Source organism: Echiichthys vipera, assembly GCF_963691815.1.
Source record: "Echiichthys vipera genome assembly, chromosome: 10".
Classification (NCBI taxonomy): domain Eukaryota; kingdom Metazoa; phylum Chordata; class Actinopteri; order Perciformes; family Trachinidae; genus Echiichthys; species Echiichthys vipera.
This window is the reverse complement of record NC_139835.1, coordinates 28,331,484-28,358,839: the sequence shown is the minus strand read 5'-3', so window position 1 is coordinate 28,358,839 and position 27,356 is coordinate 28,331,484. Positions and strand designations below refer to the sequence as shown.

The window sequence follows — 27,356 nt, the reverse complement described above, 5'->3', positions numbered from 1 at the left end:
TGCGCCCTAAGTGCACGTGAACAACTGCGCGCGGCACTGTATACTGAAAACACGATGCGGCGTCCCACCACTGGGGAAGAAAACTAGACCGAAAACAAACAGACGGCCACACTGAGGCCCGCTTACTCACGCAAACACTCAATAGAGGACAAAAATGGGACTCTTAGTGGTGTGGTCTGCCTGTGTATGCTTAGCTGAAGCACTAATAATTAATAGTGTGTGTGTGTGAACGTGTTTATTTCACACATGCATTCACATTGCACATGTCACCCACATTTTGCGTACGCACGGATGGTGTTGTGTGTAAGACCTGCAGCTCCACGCGGCGCAGACGTGTGATCGTCAGGCCGTGCAGGTCTGGCTGTTTGTGTAAACACGGTGTGAGTTCTCGCTGAAGGGCGGGGAGTGTCTACGCGTCTGTGTTGTGAGGACGGGGGGGGGGGGGGGGGGTGTTCAGGGGCCCCCTCCCTCCTTAAAGAAGTTGCGTGACAGGACTGGACCGACGGGTTGGGAGAGGCCACATCCAGGGATTTTCCTGTAGTGGCCGTCCAGATAAGGGAAGCGCTTTTGTTGGGTATTGCTTACAAGAAGGGAGGGGGGAAAAGAAAAGCAGGCAGATGCAAGGGGAGCGAGTGTTTGTGTGTGTTATGTCTGTGTGTGTGTTATGTGTGTGTGCGCAGATATGCAGGCTCCCTTATCAGTTCCCCGGCAATGAAAAAACCTGTCTTCTGGCGTGGGACCAACAACTAACAACAGATCGCTTGCTTTGGTGCCAGGGTTGCAAAACCTGGGAATATTCTAAACTTTCCGTGGGATTTAATATGAATAATTATACATTAAGGGGGAAAATATATAAAAAACACAACTGTACCTCGTCATAGACGGACATAAATATAAACATTTTGTATTCTTATAGACGGATAAGCATGCAAATGCTTGTTTTACACTTTTTAATTTCCTTTTTTTCCTTTTTTAGAACTTAAATAGATTATTTTATTGAATGACGTAAACACATTTTGATTCAGGATTTGCTAATTTAACTTAAAGTTGAACTCCGTCAGATTTTCATCTATTTAATTGTCTTCTAAGTTTTTATATCAAAGAGTGAGTTAAAACAATGGGGACTGATCACATGACCCTGTGTGTCTGTGGCAACATTCCCTCCATAGATGTAAATAAGCTGCCATGTTAGTGACGCTGCCGACACCCGTTGGTCTGTCGGCCCAGACCGTCACTACCTGTTATGCTGCGTTCACTTGTAATCGGAAATCGGGAACCTTAACTTCTGAGTCAGGCTTGTAGTAAGGGCAGAAGTGTAATAGGAGCATGTGTGTGTGGATTTAAGAGTGGAACATATAGATAGATAACTTTATTTATCCCCAAGGGGAAATTAGGACATCGTAGCAGCGGTACAAAACAATCAGAAATACAAAATATAAACTAGAATAAGAGTGCAGGATAGTAAATATAGGGGACGGACGAAGTAGAGAGGTGAATGCGTTTCAATAAAGTTTATAAAAGAGCAAAAAATAACTAAATAAAATAACAATAATAATCATAATAATAGTAATAAAGGCTACATGGTGGTGTAGTGGTTAGCACTGTCGCCTCACAGCGAGAAGGTTCCAGGTTCGCATCCCGGCCGGGGCCCTTCAGTGTGGAGTTTGCATGTTCTCCCCGTGTCTGCGTGGGTTTTCTCCGGGTTCTCCGGTTTCCTCCCACAGTCCAAAGACGTGCAGGTGTTCGGTTCATTGATGACTCTAAATCACCCGTAGGTGTGAATGGTTGTCTGTCTCTGTTTGTCTCTATGTGTCCTGTGATAGACTGGCGTCCTGTCCAGGGTGGACCCCGCCTCACGCCCTATGTCAGCTGGGATCGGCTCCAGCCCCCCCAGTGACCCCGACCCCCCGGGATAAGCGGTTGAAGATGAAGATAATAATAAATCAACACACACAGTGACTGTGAACGTGACAAGATGGAGGCTCTGAAAGAACATGCTAACCTGTAGTTACATCTTACCGCCACAGAGGCCGCTAGAAACAACATATCTCTTATGGCGTACAACTTTAAATAGCATTGATCAAATGTATCAAGCCCAGTTATATCCTCAACACTCGCCTGACTGGACGTAGTAACATACACTAATGTGGCCTCAAAAGCCCGGCTGTGGAGTGCAAGACGATAACAATCTATGCATGTGAAGCAACACACATGATTTTAAACCCCCAAAATGTCCAGTTTATCCTTGTTGATTCCCGTTGATTCCCATGGAAAGTTTCCAACTCTCTTGCAAAAAAAAACCCGGTCAAAACTCCCGAACTTGATGGAAAACACCTTCCAGTCCTTTGCGACCTCATGAGCTTACTTTCAGACTCTTTACTGAATCACAAAAGAGTCTTTTATTCCATTTAATGTGGATTTTTTAGAATCGGGGGTTGATCTTTTTCACATAAAGACGGTGCACGATGAGCGATCTCTCTCGGTTAAGTCGTGCTTTTACCTGCACCGTACTCACGTTCAGCACAGCACGAGCGCGTTCGACCGCTCCGAACCCAGCGACTCCCGTGCTAACGTCTCTCAGAACAATAGCGCGACTCTTCTGGGTTTCTCTCAAACATGATGTGACACGACGGAGAACAATGATGAGCAGTGAGAAGGCTTTCTGCAGGGGGCTGGGCGACTTCACCCAGATGCCAAAGACGAAGCCAAACCAAACAGCGGGACTGAGCGCTTGTTGTGCTTGGGTGCGGGCTGTCATTGGACACGCCGAGCTCTGCCTGAGTAGTATTAACAAAGCGAAGCAGCTTCAGCCTACGGTCTTGAGTTTGGTTGGATGTGTCGGTGGGTTCCTTACACATCTTTCTCATTTTAAAAACAGCAGACATGTTGCCAAGTCCTCCTTAATCCCCTACCTGGAAGTGGTTGTGTAAACTGGCTTTGTTCTCTGGCTGACAGCGGCTCAAACGAACGCTAGTCCCGTCCTGTTCCGTTCAGTCACGGGACCTCTGAAACGGCGCGGATGAAGGTGAGGATTACTTCACCCCGTTTTGAGTAGAGTCACATATACGTGATGGGTGGACGGGCCTCTTAAGTGGCCTCATTATATTAACAGGGGAGCGTGTATTTATAGCCTTAGAGGAAAAAAACATGCTGGGGCAAACATGAAACGGGTTCTCAGCCGGCAAATAGACTTTTTTTTTTTACTTCTAAATGAGTAATCAAGCAAACTGCACACTGTGCATCTGGAATCTGTCAAAGACTACAAACAATATGTCTCCGGGCAACACGCAAAGATTTGATGCTGCTGCCTTTTGACATGGTGCCAAGTAAACTATATAAAAGAGCCATTAACTGCTCCCCTGCGCTGCGCCGCATAACAGCGGTAGTGCCGGACACAGGAACTGAGAAACCCTGCTTGCGTGCTGGGTTTGTAGCTTTAATATCTGTCACACACAACTTCCATAACTCCGCCGCAGTAGTTTACGACCTAAATAACGCTGTAACGTATAATTTATTTCGTTGGATTTGCAATAAAGCCACATTTCAGACATTATTGTTTATCTCGCGCGGTGCTGTCTGGATGTGATTATAGCCCTGCACTTTATTAGAGTCAGTGATGAATGATAAGAAGCAGCTCCAAGAAAAGACTGATTAAGAGTCGCAGAGATAAAAAAGCCTCTTTCCATTTGCTTTATTAAGAAATAACAGAGTTCCTTTAAACCAGCGGTTTTTAATAAGTGCTGTAGAAACTGTTTTTTTGCATTTTGCCTTTATTGATCGCAAAGAAAAAAATAATATTCCTAAGCACCAACTCCTGGGTATAATACCTGTAGTCTCATCTCATCTTCCAGGGTCGGGTCGGGTCGCGGGGGCGGCAGCTTTAGCAGGGGACCCCAAACTTCCCTTTCCCGGGCCACATTAACCAGCTCAAACTGGGGGATCCCGAGGCGTTCCCAGGCCAGTGTGGAGATATAATCTCTCCACCTGGTCCTGGGTCTTCCCCGAGGCCTCCTCCCAGCTGGACGTGCCTGGAACACCTCCCTAGGGAGGCGCCCAGGGTTCATCCTTACTAGATGATCCTGAACCACCTCAACTGGCTCCATTCAACGCAAAGGAGCAGCGGCTCTACTCCGAGTTCCTCACGGATGCTGAACTTCTCCCCCTCTCTCTAAGGGAGACTCCAGACCCCCTCCTGAGGAAACCCATTTCGGCCGCTCGTACCTGCAACCTCGTTCTTTCGGTCATGACCCAGCTTTCATGATCACAGGTGAGGGTAGGAACCAAGATTGACCGGTAGATCCAGAGCTTTGCCTTAAGGCTCAGCTCTCTTTTCATCACAACGGTGCGGTAGAGCGACTGCAGCTCCGCCCCCGCTGCTCCGATTTTCCGGCCAAACTCACGCTCCATCGTCCCCTCACTCGTGAACGTGATCCCGAGGTACTTGAACTCCTTTACTTGGGGTCAGGACTCATTCCCTACCTGTAGTAATACCCTATATTTGCCCAGCTCTAATATAACTACAGTATAACTAATGTAAAGGATAACTCTTCAAAATGTTCCTTTTGACCCTTTCACCGGTTTAAATCCTGATCACATCACTGTCTCTCACATGTAACTTTGCTAAAAATAGGTAAAACATGTAAGTTCATTTGTCCTCTGCTGACCCTCCTCTCTGTTTTATCACCGTCTGTGCAGCGACCATAAAGAACAGCAACAGCAGCAGTCTGACGTTTCCTGGAGTGAACGGACATAATGGGAACAACATGGACATTGAAGGCTTCTCCGAGGGGGACCTACTGCTGCAGGTACGCCACGGGGCCGACTCATCCTGTCAGACCATGCTTTTACATTTACCTCAAAGGCATTTAGAGTTACATTTCTCCATATGTTTTCAATTATCTCTGTAAGGTTTATATGCATAGGAAAAGATCATAGTTAACATGTTTGGTGTTACACCCTTGTAACAATAACCAAAACCACAGAGTGCCAAACCCATGAGTCCGTCTATTCAGGGAAACTACCTGTAATCCTTTCATACAGGAGAACCAATCTATTCTTATACGGCTGCTGTCACTGATAATCACTGTTAACAGAAGCCCAAGTCTACAACAGTAGTTCAATACACACACACAGATCACAGTATAGTGCACACAAATCAGCGGTGCATGTGTGCACAAGCATGGATGGATTACTGAACCGGCCTACAGGGTGCAAAACATTAAATGATCACAAGGAGCTAAATGCTAAGCTAATGACGACAAGTCTACACAAAACGACCACATAGAGACAAAAAATGACCATAAGGATGCAAAACAACCACGAAGCGATGCTAAATGACTGAATATAGACACAAAACGACCACATACAGACAACAAATGACATCAGACACAGAAAAGTATTTAAAATAAATGTAAAGTGACAGAGAGAAGCAAAACGACAGACATATAAAATGACTAGAAACAGATGCAAAACCACCACATTAAGATGCAAAATGACTAAAAAATAGATGCAAAACAATCACAATCATTGTAAATCACAAAGAGAAACAAAATTACTACAAAATCGGGGTGCAACGGATAAAAAAAAACCTCAACGAAGGGATCGTTTCTCGGATCAGAGTCGCAGATCGGATCAGCAAAAAAAAAAAAACAAGACGGATAAACATAGGCACTGTCGCCTCACAGCAAGAGTGTTCCTGGTACAAACCCAGGCTGGGGCCCTTCTGTGTGGAGTTTGCTTGTTCTCCCCGTGTCTGCGTGGGTTCTCTCCGGGTTCTCCGGTTTCCTCCCACAGACCAAAGACGTGCAGGTGTCCCCGACAATGAATTATTATTCCATTCCTCCACTGCTTGCGTCGGTACCTGTGTGACTCTGGGAGAGGCGGCGTGTCTGGAGCACCGGACTTCTCATCTACCCGTCTGCTGTGATGAAGTGAGCGGTTATCGTCACGTAGCTCTGCGTTCCCCTGGACGCGTGGCCGTGCTTGATGCGTTACCACTGTCATAAGGCTTCTTGTACCACAGTTTATCCGCTAACCTCTTTCCTTCATCATTAGACTTGATGGGGAGCCAAAATGCTCCCATACAGGGGATCCAAATGACACGGGGCGTTCAAACCCCTCCGTTCCTCCGCTCACCACGCTGCTCTTAAGAAGTGTGTGGAATGAACATGCATGCAACTTTATTTTTCATAAATCAATCTGCGGATCACGCGTGCGCCGAACCGATATTGATCTGAACAGATCACGGTAATGGTAAAATGGACTTGTACTTATATAGCGCCTTTCTAGTCTTCTGACATTTAGTCTAACCACATTTACACACCCATGCGCAGCACGGGAAGCAATTCGGGGTTCAGTGTCTTGCCCAAGGACAGTTCAACATGTGGACCGGGGAAGCTGGGGATCGAACCACCAATCTCTCAAATGGAGAACACACTCTACCACTAAGCCACAGATCAATGATGATCCGTTGCACCACTACTACAAAATGAATTTGGGCGTCTCGTCCCTGCGTTGTGTGTGTGCGTGTGTGTGTGTTGTGGGGGGGGTGCTCTGACATGTCTGTGCTCGGGGGCCCATTGGCTCAGAATCCGTCCGTGTGCGCGCGCCTTGTTAAAAACCAAAGGTTGTGTAACCGCTCTGCTGCTGTGACAAGTTTACATAGGCCTCACAAACTCAAACTCCCACACAAAACATAGAAGATACACCTTTGCGCAGCGTCATCGGAGGAGCGTAGAAGAAAAAGTCCCACAGCCTGATTAATAATTGGGCCGCCTGAGGCTAGCAGCTGCATAAATGCCCAGTCAGACTTTGTTTATTTGCGCGTTAGCCGTGCTGTGTCGGGCTAATCCACATCTATCCGTGTGGGAGGAAGTTTTGACAGGTGAGGCCGCTCTTCTCGGGGACTCTTGCCAGGGCCCGGCCACGCTCTGTGGCTCCTAACAAAACCGGCGCTTTGTCAGAGTTGTGCCTCGCACCTTGTTTGTTGACGCTCGGCTGTCAGGTGCATTTTCACACTTTGCTTTGCATGATGATCACAACGGACAGTGATTGTGTAACACAAAGGGCCTTTGAGAAGCAGCAGCTGTTGGTGTTATTGCGGATTATAAACCGGCAGCAGGGATTTCAGGTTTATATTCGAAACATTTTTTAATAATTATAAAAGAATGGGGTTTAATCTTAGAATGCCACCTGCAAGACACATCCATCCTGCAGGAATGTGTTTTGACCTTTATGTGTTACGAAGCAGGGGAGCAAACAGTTTTTTGCTTTTTGTCTTTTTCCAAAAAGTTTTATTGAGTTATGCAGATAAGTGCACAAGAAAGCGTAAAATAGTTGTACAGTGGGTCTGCTCCCAACAACCTGTGTCAGACACGGAGCAAACAGTTTGAATATGGATCTATTATTATTATTCATGTCACACACACAGGCCCGAAATACACACACATGCACAGACAGGACCTATGTACATGCAATTAATGGAGAGATGTCAGAGCGAGGGGGCTGCCAGTGACCAGCGCCCTGAGCAGTTGGGGGTTCGGTGCCTTGCTCAAAAGCATCTCGGCAGTCCCAGAAGATGATCTGGCACCTCTCCAGCCACCAGTCCACACTCCATTCATGGTCCACACAGGGACTTGAACTAGCGACCCTCCAGTTCCCAGCCAAGTCACCTATGGACTGAGCTACTGCCGCCCCAGTGTTATATTGTGTTATGTACAATCAACTTCAATATGTTTAGACTTTTGGACTTTAACGCTCTATAAACCAGCAGCAGGGATTTCAGGTTTATATTCAGAACATTTTTTAATAATTTTAAAAGAATGGGGTTTAATCTTAAGATGCCACCTGCAAGACATAGACTGCAAGACGTAGAATAGTTGTACAGCGGGTCTGCTCCAAACTACCCATGTCAGACACGAAGCAAACAGTTTTTGAATATGGATTGTAGCATAATATCGTGTTGCGTACAATCTATCTTCTTCTATATATTTAGACTTTTGGACTTTCCAACGCTCTGTATTTGGAAATGTTTGCATCACCCCAGTCGGTAACACTCCTGTGCAGCCACCACTGGAATCTAAAACCACTTATATTATGGTAATGGACTTGTACTTATATAGCGCCTTTCTAGTCTTCTGGCTACTCAAGGCGCTTTCACAGTGTTTGTCACATTCACCCATTCACACAGACATTCACACTGATGGCAGTGGACATCTAGAGACCATCTAATCTAACCATTCACACCACATTCACACACCCATGCGCAGCACAGGGAGCAGTGTCTTGCCCAGGAACACTTCAACATGCCGGGGAGCTGGGGATCGAATCGCCGATCTCTCAAATGGAGGACGACCCACTCTCCACTGAGCCACAGCCGCCCCCTAATATTACATTACTAATAATATCAATGTAGCACGATCTCCATCTGCAACTGTGCAGAAAGCCCACATTAAACACAATAAAGACAAATGCAAACAATGCATGTCCATGTTATAATGTGATATCACACACTTGGGTGTGGAGCTGCTTCCCGTGGCTGTGGTCAGAGCTGTAGTTTTCCTGTATTCATGTTCTTTAAGCTGCTTTAATGAACCTGTGTGAGTGCTGACGGACTGTCTGTTCCCCCCGCAGGCGCTCAACGGCTTTGTGATCGTGGTCACGTCAGACGGATCGGTGTTTTATGTCTCCAACACAATCAAGGACTACCTGGGCTTTCATGAGGTGAGACGCCGGCCGAGTAATGTTGGATACTCATCCTTCTTAAGACTTCAAAGGGGGCTTTTAAAAGTTGGTATTCGAAGTCGTGTCGGTTACAACCGAGAGAGGGGGGGAGACGGATGACAGTGGACGCTGCACGCTCCAGCTGATGACAACACATAATCTGCTAATACAGCGAGGTTAGATTACCAGAATGTCTGCTATTCTGCATATTCTTGAATTTGGGTCAAGAGAGAAAAGGTCGCCTCCGTGCTGTCGACGCCAAGCAGGGAGTCAAATCTGCAGAGCACGGGGAAGTAAAAACAGTGACACATCAGCAACAGTGTGACGGTAACCAAAACACAGGTTTCACCATCAGTCATGTGCCGGGCCATATTCACGCGGGTTTCGATTGGCCGTCAGTGTTTCTAAGGTTTATGAAAACGCTCTGAAGGTGATTGCCATTGTTGTCATTACAGTCGTGGTGTGGACTTCTCCCGTCGATGTTCAGTCGGTCTGAATTATTCACCACACCACTACTAATCGACTACACGGTGGTTTTGGAATTGATTTCTTTCGCAGATTACTCATTTTTTACCCTGTTTTCACGCTGAATGACGTATTTCCCAGAAACTTATGAGCACATCTGTGGTAAAAACACGACTTAAAGTGTTGTTCTTCAGGATTCTCTGTGGAGAAACTCAGTTTTACAGATGTCCATTTAAACAACTGTAAAGGAGGGATAGTCATGTCAGCTTCAGATATTACCCCGTATATCTAAGTTGAATGGAAAGCACCGGGGTCGAGGCTTCAGATGCTTTTAATATTCCGTACCGACGGTGATGAATCGTGCAATAAACAGAAATTACAGACAGAAATAAAGTACATGGTTTAGTTCAAAATGTCCTCCACACAACCATCCATCATCATCATCTGCAACCGCTTATCCCAGTCGGGGTCTCAGGGGGCCGGAGCCGATCCCAGCTGACAATAGAGAGAGAGGCGGGGTACACCCTGGACAGACCGCCGGAGCATCACAGGACAGAGACAAACAACCATTCACGCTCACATACACACATGAGGCAATTTAGAGTCAGCAGTTAAAGGAACACCTGCGTGTCTCTGGACAGTGGGAAGAAGAGAAAAGCCACGCAGACATGAGGAGAGCACGCAAACTCCAAACAGAAGGACCCCCGCAGAGCTCTACATCTAGTGTTGTTTTGCCAAACCCATGCACATATCTTAAGTTTACAGCATGAACAGGTCTAGGATAAGTAATCCAATTTATGTTGATGCTAAATTCAGTTCAGTGTGATTTTGCTCTGTGAAATACAAAACTAGTGAAAGTATTTGGTCAACAAGAGGAAGTTTAGTGCACCTATAGAGTGAGACAGTCAGGTAGGAGCTACCTAAACACACACATACACACACACGCACACAGTGGCTAACCCTAAAGCTAGAGTTAAAACCCGACACGTTAACCGTAGCCTCATGTCGCATGAGCTTTCTAAAACAGAAAATATCGTTACGTTATGACTTGACTTACCTAAGTTGTTGTTAGTTGTCGCTAACCCTAACTTTAACGTTAATGCTAACCCACAGCGGCGGCAGCTTCAGAATCCAAATAATGCGCGTGTGGGGATTGAGGAAGTGACGTCACCCAGACGTGAGATTGGGAGAGAAACTTCAAAATAGTAATAATAATAATAATAACGTGACTAAACGAGACGAAACAACGTTATTTCGTCTCGTTTTTATTCGTCAACGAAATTGCATTATATATTTAGTCTTAGTCGTCGTAACATGCCCGGCATTTTCGTTTCTTCTCGTCTAGTTTTCGTCACGTGATAGAGGTTTGTTGACAAAAGCAACACTATCTACATCACGAGAATATCAATCAAACATTTGTATGTGATTAAAACACAAGCGAAGAGCGACTTTCACACTGTTTTACATTATGTTGGATGACCATTCCTCAGTTTCTGTCGACAACTGAAATGGAACAAAGAAATATATATTTGAAAGTATATTTTTTTATATTTACTTTTGATTTTGCATATAAACGAACAAACATGAGCTGAATGTTGACGAAGTGCTGTGTTCTCCCCTCTGGCCGACAGTCGGACGTGGTTCATCAGAGCGTGTACGAGCTCATCCACACTGACGACCGGGCCTTGTTCAGAGAGCAGCTTCACTTTGCTCTGAACCCTCCGTCTGAGGGCGCGGGTGGAAATGGTAAGAACTATGAATGAAAGACGGGGTGTTCTCTTATTCGGGTTTTTCCAACCCGAGCTCAGCCTCCCAAACTTCAAACTCTGACCTGTTTTCTCTCTCGCTGTGTCCTCAGGCCTGCAGGGCTGTGGTAGTACGGTGATGTACAGTCCGGAGCAGCTCCCCCCAGAGAACTCGTCCTTCCTGGAGAGGAGCTTTGTGTGTCGCTTCCGCTGCCTCCTGGACAACTCCTCTGGCTTCCTGGTTAGTACAATATTCTAAGGGCCCGTCCACACGGAGACGCGTTTTCCTGTAACCACACTGTAGTATCGGTTTGTCCGACCATCCACACGCAGCCGGCGTCATCGGAGCCTGAAAACGGGATCTTTTGAAACCGGGTCCAAGAGTAGGAAGATTTGAAAACGCCCCACATGGCGTTGTGGTCTGGATGGTGAAACCTCAGACTTTGTTAAAGGATGGTGTCATGGCCCCACCTCTGACCTCTGACCCCGTGGCGTCACATAACAACAACAGTGCTGCTGCGTGAGAGGACAGAGACGGACCCAGAGACTGATTACTGAACTGGACTCTGAGCCACTCTGAGCCACATGCATGGGACTGAATGAGGCCCAGCACAGATGTCTCCCTTTTCCCTGATGCTCTGAATAAGGAGCTCAACTGCTCTAGGCTCTGTTTCTAAATCCAGTTCTAAGAAGCTGTGAAAAGTCTCTAAATGTAGTGAGAAAGTGGCGCCTGGGAGTGCTTTGGGACGGGGAAGGGGCTCCCTGCAGCACCCTCTGCTCAGTGAGGACACTAACTGCAGAGTGAAGGGGCTCCCAGCAGCCCCCTCTGCTCAGTGAGGACACTAACTGCAGAGTGAAGGGGCTCCCAGCAGCACCCTCTGCTCAGTGAGGACACTAACTGCAGAGTGATGGGTGCATCAGAGTCCAGAACAGCACCAAAGTCTCCACTAAGACCAGAACCAGGGACACGTTTGTCTCTAGGATGGAGGAGGATTTGGGGAGAAACTCTCCGGTGTTTGGATTCTCCACAGCGTCTCCCCGTCTCTTCTTCTCCGTTGTTGGTGTATCTCTGTGGCAGTTACAGCGCCACCTCCAGGACTGACATGTGTACTGCAGCATTTTGAGTCAGTTTCACTGGTTGCCTGTGGACGCAGAGATTTCTTGCGTTGATGCCGTGTGGACGTTTTAAGAACAACAGAGAAAAAAAGGTTGTTTTCGATCGTGTGGACGTACTCTAAGTTATAGACCCTTTGTCAGCCAACGTCATCAAAAATATATGCACGGGTTGACAACAGAAGTGACCCTTTAACCCTTTAATAGACGTACCTCCCGCAGGCAGTCGTGGTTTACAGGTTCCTGCATAAAATGATATAAAATAAAAACCATAAAATCTAGAGCATTCATTCTTTCTGCAGCAGAAAGCGAAGGGCTCTGTCTCTCACGCCATCATGTTATACACGTGATGGCGTCCTCTCCTTACATGATGTCCGCTTCAAAACCTCGGTTCAAGTACATAAAAATCCCCTCAAAATCTAAAAAATCTACACGGGTCAAATAACTTTTACAGTGCGGAGAGATATTCTGTTCGTGTGTCTCCAGAACGCTTTTGGATCAATAGGTTTTGTGCGTTTATTTGGTAAAAATATTTTAAAAAATGTCTGATTTTTGACACAATTCCAAAGCTTTTATGAAATATTATGGTTTAATGACTTACATAAACTTTAAGCACATGCATCCGGACGTCTGTCAATATTTGTCACAGTTTGTTTAAGTAGCGTTCGAGATCTTTGCGGGTTAATGCCCCAGCACCACACTCCTATTGGGAGCCATTTTAGAAAACTAACACAATAAGCTGTGCTAACTAGAGTTACCCACCTCATGTTCTTTCCCCCGAACACAGGCTCTGAAGTTCCAGGGGCGACTGAAGTACCTCCACGGCCAGAGCGTCCTGAAAGGGAACGGCAACAAACCCCAGCTGGCCCTCTTCACCATCGCCGTGCCCGTCCAGCCTCCAACCATTGTGGAGATCCGAGCTAAAATGCTGCTCTTCCAAACCAAGCACAAGCTGGACTTCACACCCATGGGCGTTGACAGCAGGTGCTGCACATGCGTCTTTTTGAATCAATCATTTAAAAAAGGGTCATTTTAAATCATTTCAAACATCGTTTTATTCCGTCTCTAACAAGATTAACGTTCTCTCTCCAGAGGGAGGATCATTCTGGGCTATTCGGAGACCGAGCTGTGTATGAAAGGCTCCGGCTACCAGTTCATCCACGCAGCCGACATGATGTACTGCGCCGACAACCACATCCGCAGTATGTTGGAAACTTCAACTTGGCTTTTACATTAATTATGATCATTGTTCTGGGTTTGTGCCCTCATGGTTGAATGCACTTATTGGAAGTCGCTTTGGATAAAAGAGTCTTTGTTTTTGGTATGCGATGCAACAAAAACATTCACATCGTCTGTTTGATGGAACAACAAGTAGGCGAGAGACGTAGGCAAGGCAACTTTATTTGTAACGCACTTTTCATGCACAAGGCAGACTCAAAGTGCTTCACAGCGCAACATGTCATGAATTAAAATGCGTTACAGAAAGACAAAGAGAATAAAAACACAGACAATAATGAAAACAGTGCGGACGTTAAAAGTGCAAAGATTAAGCAGAAAGCTGAGGTGATCATAAAAGTTTAAAAGTGGTCAGAGTGGGTTAAAGGAAGTTTATTCCAGCTGTTTGTTGCATAATGACTGAAAGATGCTTTCCCTTGATTTGAGTTTAACAGATTGGCCTCAGAGGATCTTAGGGCGCACTCACACTGTCCTTCCGCACCGGGCCAAAACCGTTTTTTCAGCTACAGCCTAGTGCGTTTGACCAGTGTGAGTGCATAACTGCGGACAGTGGGCCGCCCACGGCCCGTCTGAGATAGGTGGGCTTTTGTAGAGCGCGTTTGCACGTGTACGAGCACGAGCACGAGGCCTACAGCGGTTCTGACGTCCTTTATGTGCGCCTGTTCGGACATAGAAAATAGAAGGAGGGACCATGCGCGGACATTTAAAACAATGGCGGACAAGGACCCTAAAGCCCCGGGGCGCGGTGCGGAAGAACAGTGTGAGTGCGCCCTTAGTGATCTAGAAGGCTTATGAAGTGGGAGTATATCAGTGATATACCTCGGCCCTAGACCGTGTAGTGATTTATACGTGAGCAGGAGGATTTAGAGATCGATTCTCTGACGTACAGGAAGCCAGTGTAAGAATTTAAGAACTGGTGTAATGTTCTCACATGTTTTGGTCTTTGTCAGAACTCTAGCAGCAGCGTTCTGAACAAGCTGCAAAGTCTTGAGCTGACACGAGCCCTCTAAGAGGTGATAGTAGGCCGATGTTGTTCCTGATTTGATGTGACTGTCGAAATGTAAATCCGAATCCATAATAACCCCAAGATAGAGGCAGTCTAAAGAAAAATACATGTTTAAGAAAAAAAAAAATGAATCGACTTATACCAACTAAGAACTTTAGGTTGTTTCGCATGTTGTTTAAATGCTTGTTTCCACTGTGGAGACCATGAAATACTTATTATTATGAGTAAAAATCCATCTTTTAGGTGAGGTTTTTAGTCCATAGTGGGTTTTTTACCTCGCCTGCACGTGTATTCTTTATTCTATTCACCTTTTCTGTGTCTGACCTTTCTTTCTCTTTCAAATATGTGCAGATAAAACAGTTAACTATTGAATATCCAGAGTGATTTGTTGAGTTTTGAGTAACTCCTCGAGCTTCTCATGTGGACAAAATTTACCATTGTCATCAAGACATAGGAATCCAAATGCCACCCAAAGGATGAAGCATTTATGTTTCAATGACCCGGTGAAAACCTGTTTAGTTCCACTTCAGCACATCGCAGTTCACGCTGAATAACGTTTGTGAATAGTTGTGAAGGACATTCGCTGCCACATCGCTGATAACCTCTCCTTGTGCTTGTCTTTCTGCCGCAGTGATTAAAACCGGAGAGAGCGGCCTGACTGTGTTCCGGCTCCTGAGTAAGTCGGGTGGCTGGGTATGGGTGAAGTCCAACGCCAAGCTGATCTACAAAGGGGGAAGACCTGAGTTCATCATCGCACATCAGAGAGCTCTGCTGTGAGTGTTTGGCCGTTTAACAACTTCGCCGTCAGCGTCTCGATTGGTTGCGGAAGTTATGAAAATCAGTAGATCAAGTGTCAGTAATGTAACGAGTGCTATTTGGTCTGTTTCAGCAACGCGGAGGGTGAGGAATATCTGCGTCAGAGGAGGCTGCAGCTCCCCTTCAGCTTCACCACGGGAGAGGGCGTCCTCTACAACACCGGCCCCACGGTGGACGTCAAGCAGTTTCAATTCAACAAGATATTCAGCAACATGGACGAGATGAGCAAGGACGTGAGCCCTGGCTCTTTGCTGGACTGCTTCCTGAGGCAGGATGAAACGGCCTACATGAACACGGTGGACCCGCCTTTACCGGTGGATCAGGTGTTCATGGACAGCCAGGCCCTGGTGAGCATCGCCGGGGACTCCTGGCAGGAAAGCGGGACGACAGCCACCACCAGCGGGCCCGTCGTCGTAAAAGAGGAGGCCAAACAGTCCGTAATGGATATGATTGAAAACCTTGAAAATCTGTCTAAAGACGGTGACTTTAGTACAGCGTTGCAGGATCTGGATGTCAACGATGCTGAGCTGGTGGCGTGGGAAAATGCCCTTAAGAAACTCGGTCCGGAGGAGAACCAGCACAATAATGTCAGGTCTGAGCTGGACAGCATCCTCACCAATGACATCTTTGACTACATCGACAGCGTTTTGTTCAAGGAGAAGGGAGAAGCCAGCCCCCCCAGCTGCCTCACAGTCAACAACGGTCAGCAGGACCCCTTCACTCAGGCTTCCCGGCTCTCGGCAACCGGACTCTGTGAGCCCCAGTTGTTCCAGACCCCGAGCCCCGATTGTACGTACTCTCCGATGAATGGCGTCTACGCTCACCAGCAGGATACAGGGAACGGCCAAGTGATGGCAGGGCAGAGCTTGGCGGAGTCTGCTCAGATATTCAGCAGTGTCCAGAAACTCTCCCATCACGGTCCCCTGGTTCCTCAGGCTGACACCAGCCTGCCTCCTCTTCAACAGCTGCAGCTCCAGGACATCTTCAGCCCGTCTATAGAGCTCCCAGAGCTCACTGTCCCTCATGCGGCGGCTCCTTTTCAGCCCTGTGGTGGGCAGGCATCTATCGGCCACATGGCACGCCCCTGTGGGATTTCTGCACAGATGCAGTCCAGCCAACTTCTGCAGCATCCTCAAAATAATTTGCAGGCTCCGGCATTGGCAGCAAACGGACAATTGCGGCAGAGCTCTGTTCGTCAACCAAACAACGTTGCACCCGGCCTAATGGACATTGTGCCGCCCCTGATTCCTTGTAACGACTTTAATCCAGCCAGTGCACCTAATATTCACATTCCCTTTGCCACACCTTGTCTGCAAGGAAGCCCCCATTTTGAAACGCACAACCAGCAGGTTCAGCAGTGGCCGCAGAGCCAGCAGCAGAAGCTTCCTCATGCCGGCATCATGCAGAATGGACATGAGCTGATGCCAGCGTGCCAAACTGCAGAAAGTCAAGCATTCCCACCCGCGGGCCTTTGGCCAAGGGGTGTCCCCGGACCGAACCACGCTCAGCAGGGAGGGCTGACATGTGGCCAGGCAGCCACTCAAAGCAGCTGCATGTTCGACCAGCATTTTTCTTCCGGTCCGGCGGGAGGCGACGTCCTGGCGCTCTCCGGGTCTTCAGGCATGGGGGGGGCCGACACGTCTCTGGATCAGAGTCCTCCTCAAGGTTCCTGCTACTTCCAGTGGAGCCACAGTGAGTCTGTCGTGGGCACGTCGGCCATTATGCAGGAGAACGCCAACATCAGTCCTCTGACCGCTCCGCCCAACATGTCCTCTTCTGAGCAAACGCTCAACATTCAGCACTACCTGGAATGCCACAGACAAACGCAGGTAAACGGCTCATCTCACCCAACGGAAGAATTAAGAGAAAATGTTTTCAGACTGTAATAAAATATACTAACCTGACTGACCTGGACTGGGGGCGCACTCACACTGTCCACCCGTCCCGTGCCCCGTGCTTTAGGGTCCTTGTCCCCCCCTCCAGGCCCGTTTGTACTCACACTACCTGGGCCTCGGCAAATGCTTCTTGCTGCCTATACGTCATCATGCCGTAACACGTCACACGCATTGATGACGTCATGGCGATGCGTGGCTTTGTTTCCAGATCTTTCCGTAGACCTCAGAGTTTTTGTGCGTCTTGTCGACTGTTTTTGAATCTTTTCATCGACCAAATCTGCAGTAAACACTCCACCTCCGCATCACACCAACGTGAACCTTTCACCGCCATTGTTTTAAATGTCCGCGCATGGTCCCTCCTTCTATTTTCTATGTCCCAACAGGCGCACAGGAAATGACCTCAGAACTGCCGTAGGCCTCGTACATGTGCGCACGCTCGTACATGTGCAGACGTGCTTTACAAAAGCCCACCTCTCCCAAATGGGCCCTGGCCGTCAAGCGTGCCGCTCCTAGGTGCGGTACGGTTGCACTCACACTGGTCAAAGGAACCAGACTTTAGCCGTGAAACGTGCTTGGGCACGGTTCAGATGGACAGTGTGAGTGCGCCCTGATTCGCATGATTCTCATGGTCTCAGCAGATCCATCTGGGAAGGGGTGGAAATACTGGTTGCTGTCACCAACATACGGGCCAAACCAACCAATCAGATCACTGAAGCGTATGGCGTGCTAACAGCATCGAGGCAAAGCTCAGAAAGTAAACAACATGTGGGTAAAGGAGATTTTCCCTTTGTGTTTAACGTGAATTTACGGATCAAAGGCCCAATTTCAGGAGCCCGGTCCATATTCAACAGAAGGATCCAGAGAACAAAGCGTTAGTGAGAGGCTTGCTCCATAGCTGCTCATCTCATCTGTGGAAGCCTCCATGTTGTTTACACTGAACAGTCTCTTCTCGTTTCGTCACTTAAATCCGCCTCAAAACCAACGCTGATTGGTTCGGTCGCTCTGCAAACTCTAAATTTTCTCCGCCGCACGTCACCAGACTGATCTGTAAGTAAAATACAACGGAGCGCAGAGATCAGGATGGGCAGGCAAGGCTAAAAGTAAACGGCCTTACTAGTGATTATTTTTTTGGCATTATGTTTTCGGCTCTGATGATTTTATTATTTATATATATTTTTAAATGGAGCCTCTAAGGATTTGTGGGTTAAAGACAAAGGCAGACAAATACTTTTGGGTTCTTCGCAAACCCTTCTCAGGAAGGGGGAAAAAAAATGATGGATCCGTCGCTTAGGAAACAACCGCAACAACAGAGAGGTTCATAGAGTTTGATTTTAATATTAAATTCGATTAAAGTAGTGAATTGAAGTAGTGTGCAGCCAGCACAAGCCTCAGCCCAAACCTCAGCCCCCGGGGGTCACAGCAGCAGTGATCCCGGTCCTCCGTGATCCATCAGTAAACTTCCTGTTGCTGCCATTGCGCGTGTTAGACCCCGCTGTGATCCCCGGTGCTGGGGCTTACACTGGCTGAAGGGCAGCTCCTCCCGGGGAAATCGTCTCTCAGCAGCAGGGAGTGAGGCGGAGGGAGCTTGTGCTCGTATCGTCTTCAGATGTCTCACTTGTGTGTGTGTGTGTGTGTGTGGACCCTCAGGAACAATAGCTGCTGCCTCGACTACAGCTTATACAGATCCCACTAAATGAAAGGAACCTCATGTGAAAACTGCGTCTGCTGCCAAACACGGATTTAATGTCTTTTCTATTGGAGGCCAATCTCAAAATATCCGTATGTGTGTGTGTGTGTACGTCTGTGTGTCTGTGTGTCTGTGTGTGTGTGTTTTCCATTGTTGTGGTTGTTTCCATGGTGCAGAACTGACCCCAGAAGTACGGGTTTAATTTTTTTCCCTGGAAAGTTTCGCATTAGTATTTATCTCTCGGTCCCCTCGGGGGCTCCACAGATGATTTTTTTGTGTGTGTGTGTGTTTGTTTGTTTTCTGCGAAACACAAACAAACTCAAACTCTCGCCGCAAACCGCACTCTCCTCTAATCATGTGTCCCCTCTGCTCTGTTCATCAGGACGAGAGAGTCTCCGCCGCTGAACGCAACGGGATTTTCGCCACTCCTGCCCGTGACGTAGTCATGTACCTGGCGGACTAGAGGGACGCCGTGTCGCTATTGCCGCCGCGACGGCTCCCGGAGAAGGACATAACAAAGTATAGTTCGCCTGTATCAGTGCTTACCCACAGACTCTCGTGCTTCTCGTCACATATGTTTTGTATCACTCTTGTTCCATGTATACGTTGTCCTGTGTGTAATGTTTAGAAGCTGTTGCGTGTCAGTTTTCAGTGAAGCTACACTTTAGTAATAATGAAGTATAAAGCCACAAGTGCGTTTACGGGGACGGAGCTTGAGCCAGCTACGAGGATTGGTCAAGTTGATCCAAATAGCCAAAGAAATAGGTTTTTAAAAGGGAAACCAGGTGTTGTCGCGTCCTTGTTTTTAGCCAGGGACGTTCATTTATCCCCCGAGTATCACAACGAAACATACAAAAAGAAAAACTTGCTGTTTATAGATATATATATATATATATATATATATATATTTATATATATAGTATCACTCTAGGCTTTGATGCTGACTTTTCCTTAAAGGTGTCGTCGTCATCGTAAAAGTTCAGTGTAACGACTCAAAGTGGAAGCTACCGGAGAGCACAGCTGTACCTTCACATGAATATTACAATATTATAATGTTATTATTATATATATTATAATATTACCCTTACATGCGGTTAACGTTAAGCGTATAAATACACGTTGTAATCGTACTGGTTGTATTTGTTTCACCAAAAGTTGCTGCTTTGGCTCACAAAAAAATCAATCAACGTACAGAACGCCTCGGCATGTGACGCACGTGTTTATCCGTGTGCAGTATCGATATCAGTGCGCCTTTATGGAGAATGCCCTCCGCTTAGGGATGCAGAGAGATCTCCAATCCTAACAGTAAACATGCGATAAAGAAGCAGAGACATCAGGAAAAGAAATGCTGCTTAATGCAAACTGCTGTCAGGGATGCAAACCTTTTAATTTGTTGCGTTTTTTCCGTTTCGGCGACATTTTTTTTCAATCTGAAAACGTGCACAGCTGCAGTTGAGTTCATCCGGCATCGAACCGCTGCTAACTCGGACTTGTGTTAAGATGCATCTTCCTCGTGTTAGGGTGAGAAGTTCAGCATCCGTGAGGAACTCAGAGTAGAGCCGCTGCTCCTTTGCGTTGAAAGGAGCCAGTTGAGGTGGTTCAGGATCATCTAGTAAGGATGAACCCTGGGCGCCTCCCTAGGGAGGTGTTCCAGGCACGTCCAGCTGGGAGGAGGCCTCGGGGAAGACCCAGGACCAGGTGGAGAGATTAGATCTCCACACTGGCCTGGGAACGCCTCAGGATCCCCCAGTTAGAGCTGGTTAATGTGGCCCGGGAAAGGGAAGTTTGGGGTCCCCTGCTAAAGCTGCTGCCCCCGCGACCCGACCCCGGATAAGAGGCTGAAGATGAGATGAGATGAGATCTTCCTCATGTCTATAAAGAAATACGCCTGACTTTAAGAGGATAACATGAACCAACTGTTTAACAAATGATCGATGGACGTCTTCGAGCCTTAGAAACGGTTCAGTAGCGTTGACCGTATGAAAGAAGTGGACGTAGCCACCGTGACGTCACCCACTGGTTTGTGGACTACCCTTATGAAGCCTTGCGTCCGTTGCCATCCTGTTTTTTGGAGTGACCATATTTGGACAAAAGGGTCAAACTAGGGCAGAGCGCAAAGCCGGTGTCGTTCGAACGCCAAACGCCGTAGTTTTCTCCCGATTGACGCAATGGTGCAGCGGACTTTTGTTCTGCAGTGATACGGAGCTGTTTAAGACAAAAATGTTCCCATTGACCTTCACGAAGTGGTAACACACTTTGAGAGGGTCCGAGAACAAGTCCACAGTCATTTTAACCTACACAATAACACGACACGCACCGCTAAGCCTCTATCCTGTTGCTGTACTCGCTACCACAGCGACCTGTCGATGACATGGTCGCTAATCATCAATTTGACTCTAAATGGGAACATCATTCACTAAATGAACACTGCGCTCTATTCAAGGAGACTTAAAACTACAGATTGAGATCTCGAACTCTTCGGTAAAACGTTTACTGAGGTAAGAAATCAAGTGGGAAGTTTAGGCTCGTTTTCTCATTGACTTCTATACAAACCCACTCCTGTATGGAGACAGTGGAGTCGCCCCCTGCTGGACGTTAGAGAGAACGCAGCTTCAAGGCACTTGATCATTGGCTTCACCTCTCAGCTCTGGAAGTTACGTTCACTTCCTTTGTACAGTCTTTGGTTGGTCGTCCATCTGTTATGTCGCACTGTTCTCGAAACGCAGACTTTAAAGGATTCGGTCCCTAAATCTGGATAAAAACAGCCTCCGTACGTACAACTGCGCAGCACCCTCACCCAACTACACTCCCAATCTCCCCAAGACCCTATCTATATATCGCCTTAACCCAAACATTAATTTATATGATACCATACAGCATGACCATAACCATTTTCTTGTGCCTTCATGCCAAATGGGCAGCTTAAACGTGTCTTCACATAACTATACCTGTGCCTTCCTGTGTAAAGCATTTTCAAAATATGACTTTCCTCCGTAGCACGGTCGTCCTTTAGAGCCGCACTCAGTTAAGGGAAGCCGCATCCACAGCAGAGACAGTATTTCCACTGTGAACGAGTCCGTCTTCCATCACACACACGTCCTGAACAATGGAAACAAGGGAAAATACTTAACTTGACCTGTCTCCACGGAGACGGTAAGACTCGTAGTGTTTAGTGCGGAGAACGTGGAGATTTAAAAAACTGGTCTAACGACGCATTCAGATCCTATTTTACCTTCGTCTGTCTCCTGTTTGTGCTCATTTTGTTTTATTATTATTATAATTATCCGCTTCTCACCACAGCTGTGTAATAGCCACACTACATAAAAAACACAAAAAACAGCATTAACATGGCAGCTTTACCGTATTCCTGCTGCATTGTGGGAAATCACTCAGTATTTTACCTTTCCTTAAGAAACTATTGTACGGTTTTGGAAACACGTTTGAACACAATGCTTAAAAAACATCCGGCGCACAGGTGGATACGCGCTTCCTCTCCCGTGTTGGAAGAGCAGTGAGGGACTCTTCCTCCCGTAGAGGACCTCAGTGCGAGACTTCGGACTGTGGGGGGCTTTAAGGACGCCCTGGATGTCGGACTTTAACGCAGACGCGTCGCGACTGTAGCCACTATGAAAGGAACCTGGAGCCAAATGTCTTGTTCACGGCGGTGTCGATGTATTTATGCTCATATGTGCCTTGCCATATTTCTGTTACTCTGAGACAAAAAAATCACAACTACTCGTCATGTAATCCACTCATTTAGCCATTACGTAGTTATAGAATCTATATGAAAGTATATGTTGAAACGAATAACCAGCCTGTGTCTACTGTTCAATGCTTTTTCATAAATATATGCGTGCAATCATAAAGACTGTGTTGGCTTCATTGCTTTTTTTAATCGGTAGGAATTTAACCGAACATTGAGGGAAACGACTGGATCCTGGGTTCCTGCACCTCTTTTAAGCACTTTTTAGGTCCATTTTCAAGCAACATATGATTATTTCCCCTTTTTTATCCCCTTTAAGTAGATTGTAATGTGCTATAAACAACTAAAATTGTGTTTTCTAACACCAGAAGGATAAGAAATTAAATTAAATCTCTATTCTGTTGCTATTTGTTGTGAAAGCAATGCAATACGGAGACAATTTCATCATCTCCAAGCACTTTTCAGACTTTAACAACACAACATTAAAGTTCAAGCACTTTCAGGGATATTAAGCACCTGTACCAAACCTGAGACTATGGATGTTATTTAAAGCCACAGTTACTTGAACTTGATTCCTTAAATGAATCACAATTAGTGACAGACCTCCAGTTAAAGGGATAGTTCAGATGTTTCAAGTGTGGTTGTATGAGGTACAAAACCATCCAACCACACTTCAGGAGACAGGAGTTTATGAGGTACAAAGACAGACATTTTACCTCAGAAGACAGGAGTTTCTGGTCTACCGCTGCCATGATCTGTTGGTTTTGTTGGTTTCTAACCCTTTAAAACACCAAAGTCACACAATAACACAAACTAACTCACAGAGGCAGAGGAAGACCAGCATCTGTGTAACTGTGCTGGTCAGATGCGTACATGAACTGATGAAGCCTCTTGGTTGAGAGGTGAAACGTCTTCCTGACAAACAACCAAGTCCATTTGCTTTTGACTGAAATTGCTTTGAGGATAACGACGACCTGGACACAGGAGAACATTCACAGGTTATTTGTCAATCAAACTGATTCTATTCTTGCTCATTTTGGGCTTAAAGGCATTTATATTTGCTTTTTTCCCCAACATTTAAAGTGGCTAATTGAGACAATAATCAGCAGATGAAATGATAGTAGAAATAATCTTCTTCATAGGCAAATATTATTATTAGATGAACCCAAAATTTATCATGAAACCACCTGAGCATCAACAGCTGTCTTCAGAATGACAAAGTGTTTCCTCCGTCCCGGCTGAGATTGATTGGAGCAGGAGGCGAGGGAGACGATGGGGAGGAGGCACGTTAACTGCACGGAAACCATCCAAATATTTAGGGAATAAAGTCAGAAAGAAAAGAAGAAGAAGAAGAAGAAGAAGAAGAAGACAGGGTTTAAGGAAGCAGCACACAGAGCACCACTGCTGCCCACCAGGGGGCTCCCTCTCCTCCCCATCACTGTATACAGCAGGAACAGTGCACTGTGTGCCACCTACGGTCCAGAAATACTGCAATATAAAGAAGAACTATATGATGAAACTGTTATTATTAATAACATTAACAGACAGTTAACTGTTAACAACAGGAGAAGTTTACTGTGTGCCACCTAAGGTCCAGAAATACTGCAATATAAAGAATACTATATGAAGAAACTATAATTATTATTATTTAAACACACAGTTACAGTCGTACAGCAGGTCTTGTCATCTTTAACTTACATCAGGGGTGTCAAACTCAGGCCCATGGGCCAAATCCAGCCCGCGGGTGTGATTATATTTGGCCCCAAAGATCATATCAAGGTTCTGTGAGAGCTGGCCTGTGAGTATAAAGCACATACACGTCTACTTTTCTGTTGACACACATGAGCATCCATGCTACCAGTCTCTGCAGACAAACTTAATCCACCCCTCCCCAAAAACGACCCAAACGACCCAAAGAAAGATGGAGGACAGGATCTTTCAGCAGATGATCTGTGTGTGAAGGTAAAGAGCTGTTTGTCACCGTGGCTGTAACCAAAGAATCAAACATGAGAAACACCACGACAAGAACAAGGAGCTGCACTGGAAAGGTTCAACGTTACACATCTGGAGAGAAGGAAAACACATGCACATTTGCAGCTTTGTCCCTGTTTTTAAATTTGGCCCACTGTGAATTGGAGTTTTACACCTTTAACTTACAGTAAATGAAACAAAGCTATATTTACTACTTTACTTCAGGTGTTCCTGCTCAGGCTACAGTTTTTACCGTCAGTTATGATTTCAGGTTTTTAAACCACTTTTCTCACCTATAAATTTTTTAACAAATATAAAAAAGGTCCATAGATTAAAACTTCACAATACAAAGAGTCCGGATGAACGGTTTTACAGAAGTCACTTTTAAAAAGGTGGCGTGTGGAGAAAGTGCCTTTAAACATACTGTTAAACGTGTCTGGAGGAGGACACACACATATATATATTTATTAATATATATATTAATTATAATTATACACATATAGCCTGATGTTAAAATCTTTAGTTGCTGCTGTTATTTCAGTGTTATTATTGTTTCTAACACATATTTGGTTTTGTGTTTAACTCTGGAACATGTAGGAAAATGTTGGTATTTAAGCTTTTCAATAAAAAAATAGAAAATAAATAAATAAAGTGAAATAATAGTTTTAAGATGGTATTTTGCCATAAATGTTTGTATTTAATCTTTTCAATAAAAAATAAAAATAAAAAATGGATATAATAGTTGTAAAATAGTATTTCGGCATAAATGTTTGTGTTTAATATATTTTTTTTAATTAAAAAGTTATATAATATTTTTTAAATGGTATTTCGCCGTAAATGTTTGTATTTAATTTTTTCAATAATAAAAATAAAAAGTTATAATAGTTTTAAGACTGTAATTAGTAATTAGGTATTTAATAAATGTTTGTTTTTGATTAAATTTAAATTTTCAATTAAAAATAAAAATAAAAAAGTGATATAATATTTTTAAAATGGTGTTTCGCCATAATTGCGTGATTACGTAATGCCCTGCTTCAATTTGATTGGCTATCCCTTTGAACGTACGTCCGTTTAACGCCCGTAAAGTCGCCACAAATGACGAAAGATGTTAATAATCGAATAAAACACGTTTAAAAGTCTCTATTTAGATAAAACATTAGAGATTAAACACGCAGGTGTTCACCGGCGGCGGGAAATAGTGACAAAACCAAGTCTCCGGTTAAAAACATAAACAAAACAACGGTAATGAGATTTGACAAAATGGCGGACGTTAACGGCTAACCGTCTGGTGAGAGAGGACGTTAACATCCGGGGGAGCGAGCCGTTTACCCGCACACTGAGGAGAACTACAGGTAAGTGCTGCTTTCACACCATGTCCCGTGTTTTTACCCGTAAAACGTTTAAATGTTTTAACTCTCAACTGTCCCGAACTGTATTTAGTTTAGTTAGTTTACGTTGTTTCCTTCTGGCAGCGGCCTGAAGTCTGTGACGGCGGCGGAGCTACAACTAAACTACAACAGGGAGGAGGGGGAAGGGCTTTATTTCCGTTCCGTCAGCAATGCGCTCCGACCATTCGAAACACATTGGTTCCGGTTCCTTTTTAAAATCAGATCAAAATTAGAGAACAACTAATTAATACTTGATTTATTCTGGATTATGGTTATTTTTTACGGTCCATAATTTGATAGAATATCCGCTTTAGCTTTACCACTGCTGTACTAGCATGTTCACTTCAACAACAACCTTTATTTTGTGAAACAACAGTGTGCACACTGAGAATAGTTTCAGATCCCTCACAGTTATTTGTGTTATTATGACACCTGGTGACAATTTACCTGAATGTTGGACACCCTATGAATCTGGCAGCTCTCCTGGTTATTTTACAAGATGGCGACGGTAACCCAGAGACAGCAGGTTGTCCAGAGGATGCAAATGAGCATCTTTGCTATAATCCGGCACTTTTACAGTGATACGTTGTTATCGTTGTTCATTAATGTGCACTGTCCCTAACAAATAAAGTACTGATTGATTGATTGTTTGCCGGAAAAACAGAAACAAATATACGTTGAAAAGCATATATGTCTGCGTTATATCAGCCTGACTTCATTTCAAAGAAATCCAAATCTCTGTGGCCCGCGTACTCAGTGAGTCAACATGTAGTGAAGGGAGATGGTCACAATTACGCTCCTGCTAAAGTTATTAGTTTGTATTGTCTTGAAAACTGTACAATAACAGGCCCCTTTATTTAATTTTTTTTCAAAACCGGAGCGGGCCCCAAACCACAATTTAAACGATGACTTCCAAAACCACAGCCCTCATACATTTTTCAGTAGTTTGGCTTTTTTTTTCCACTGCAAAGGCACATTTCAGGCTTTGAGGACAAAGAGCCTGCGTGCTAACGTAATATTACAGACCGCTCATGGTATAATGTGATTTCCCAGTTGTCTTTGAAAGTCCATCCCTTTCATTTAACACCGCGGACTTCTTCAGAAAAGGAAATCCAGTTTAATGACAGATACAGGCAGTGACTATTACTTTCGACAGCTTGTCAATGTTGCATGCAAGACATTTACAATGATTATATGATCACCAGTGTTGGTGATATTTCCCAGGCATTTTTAGACAGCGGCTGGCAAAAGTTGCCCCCTCAGATGCTTTTTCATTTCCTGCGCTGACCGATGTCCAAGCTCCCCGCGCTATTTTCAACCGCAGCGATGAGGAAACCAGGAGCATCGCTGACTTTAACAGGTGGTTTAACCTGCATTTGTTAACATTCGTGAGCAATAATTCATTCTCAAAAAGTATTTTTTTATTCCCACTCGTGAATACTCATCTCTCATCTCATCTCATCTCATCTTCAGCCTCTTATCCGGGGTCGGGTCGCAGGGGCAGCAGCTCTAGCAGGGGACCCCAAACTTCCCTTTCCCGGGCCACATTAACCAGCTCTAACTGGGGGATCCCGAGGCGTTCCCAGGCCAGTGTGGAGATATAATCTCTC

General features: G+C 45.5%; 1 protein-coding gene across 1 annotated transcript in view; it reads left to right on the top strand.

Moving 5' to 3' along the window:
• LOC310953181 (aryl hydrocarbon receptor-like) overlaps window positions 1-22,540 on the top strand; it is a 58,945-nt gene extending 36,405 nt beyond the window's left edge. The window contains exons 3-11 of the mRNA XM_083922137.1: window positions 4,696-4,805; window positions 8,632-8,721; window positions 10,818-10,932; window positions 11,045-11,172; window positions 12,832-13,028; window positions 13,137-13,246; window positions 14,918-15,059; window positions 15,176-16,931; window positions 19,067-22,540. Coding sequence (XP_083778263.1) covers window positions 4,696-4,805; window positions 8,632-8,721; window positions 10,818-10,932; window positions 11,045-11,172; window positions 12,832-13,028; window positions 13,137-13,246; window positions 14,918-15,059; window positions 15,176-16,931; window positions 19,067-19,147 — 2,729 coding nt within the window. The 3' untranslated portion in view covers window positions 19,148-22,540. The remainder of the gene's footprint in view (window positions 1-4,695; window positions 4,806-8,631; window positions 8,722-10,817; window positions 10,933-11,044; window positions 11,173-12,831; window positions 13,029-13,136; window positions 13,247-14,917; window positions 15,060-15,175; window positions 16,932-19,066) is intronic.
• Window positions 22,541-27,356: the final 4,816 nt, after the last annotated feature.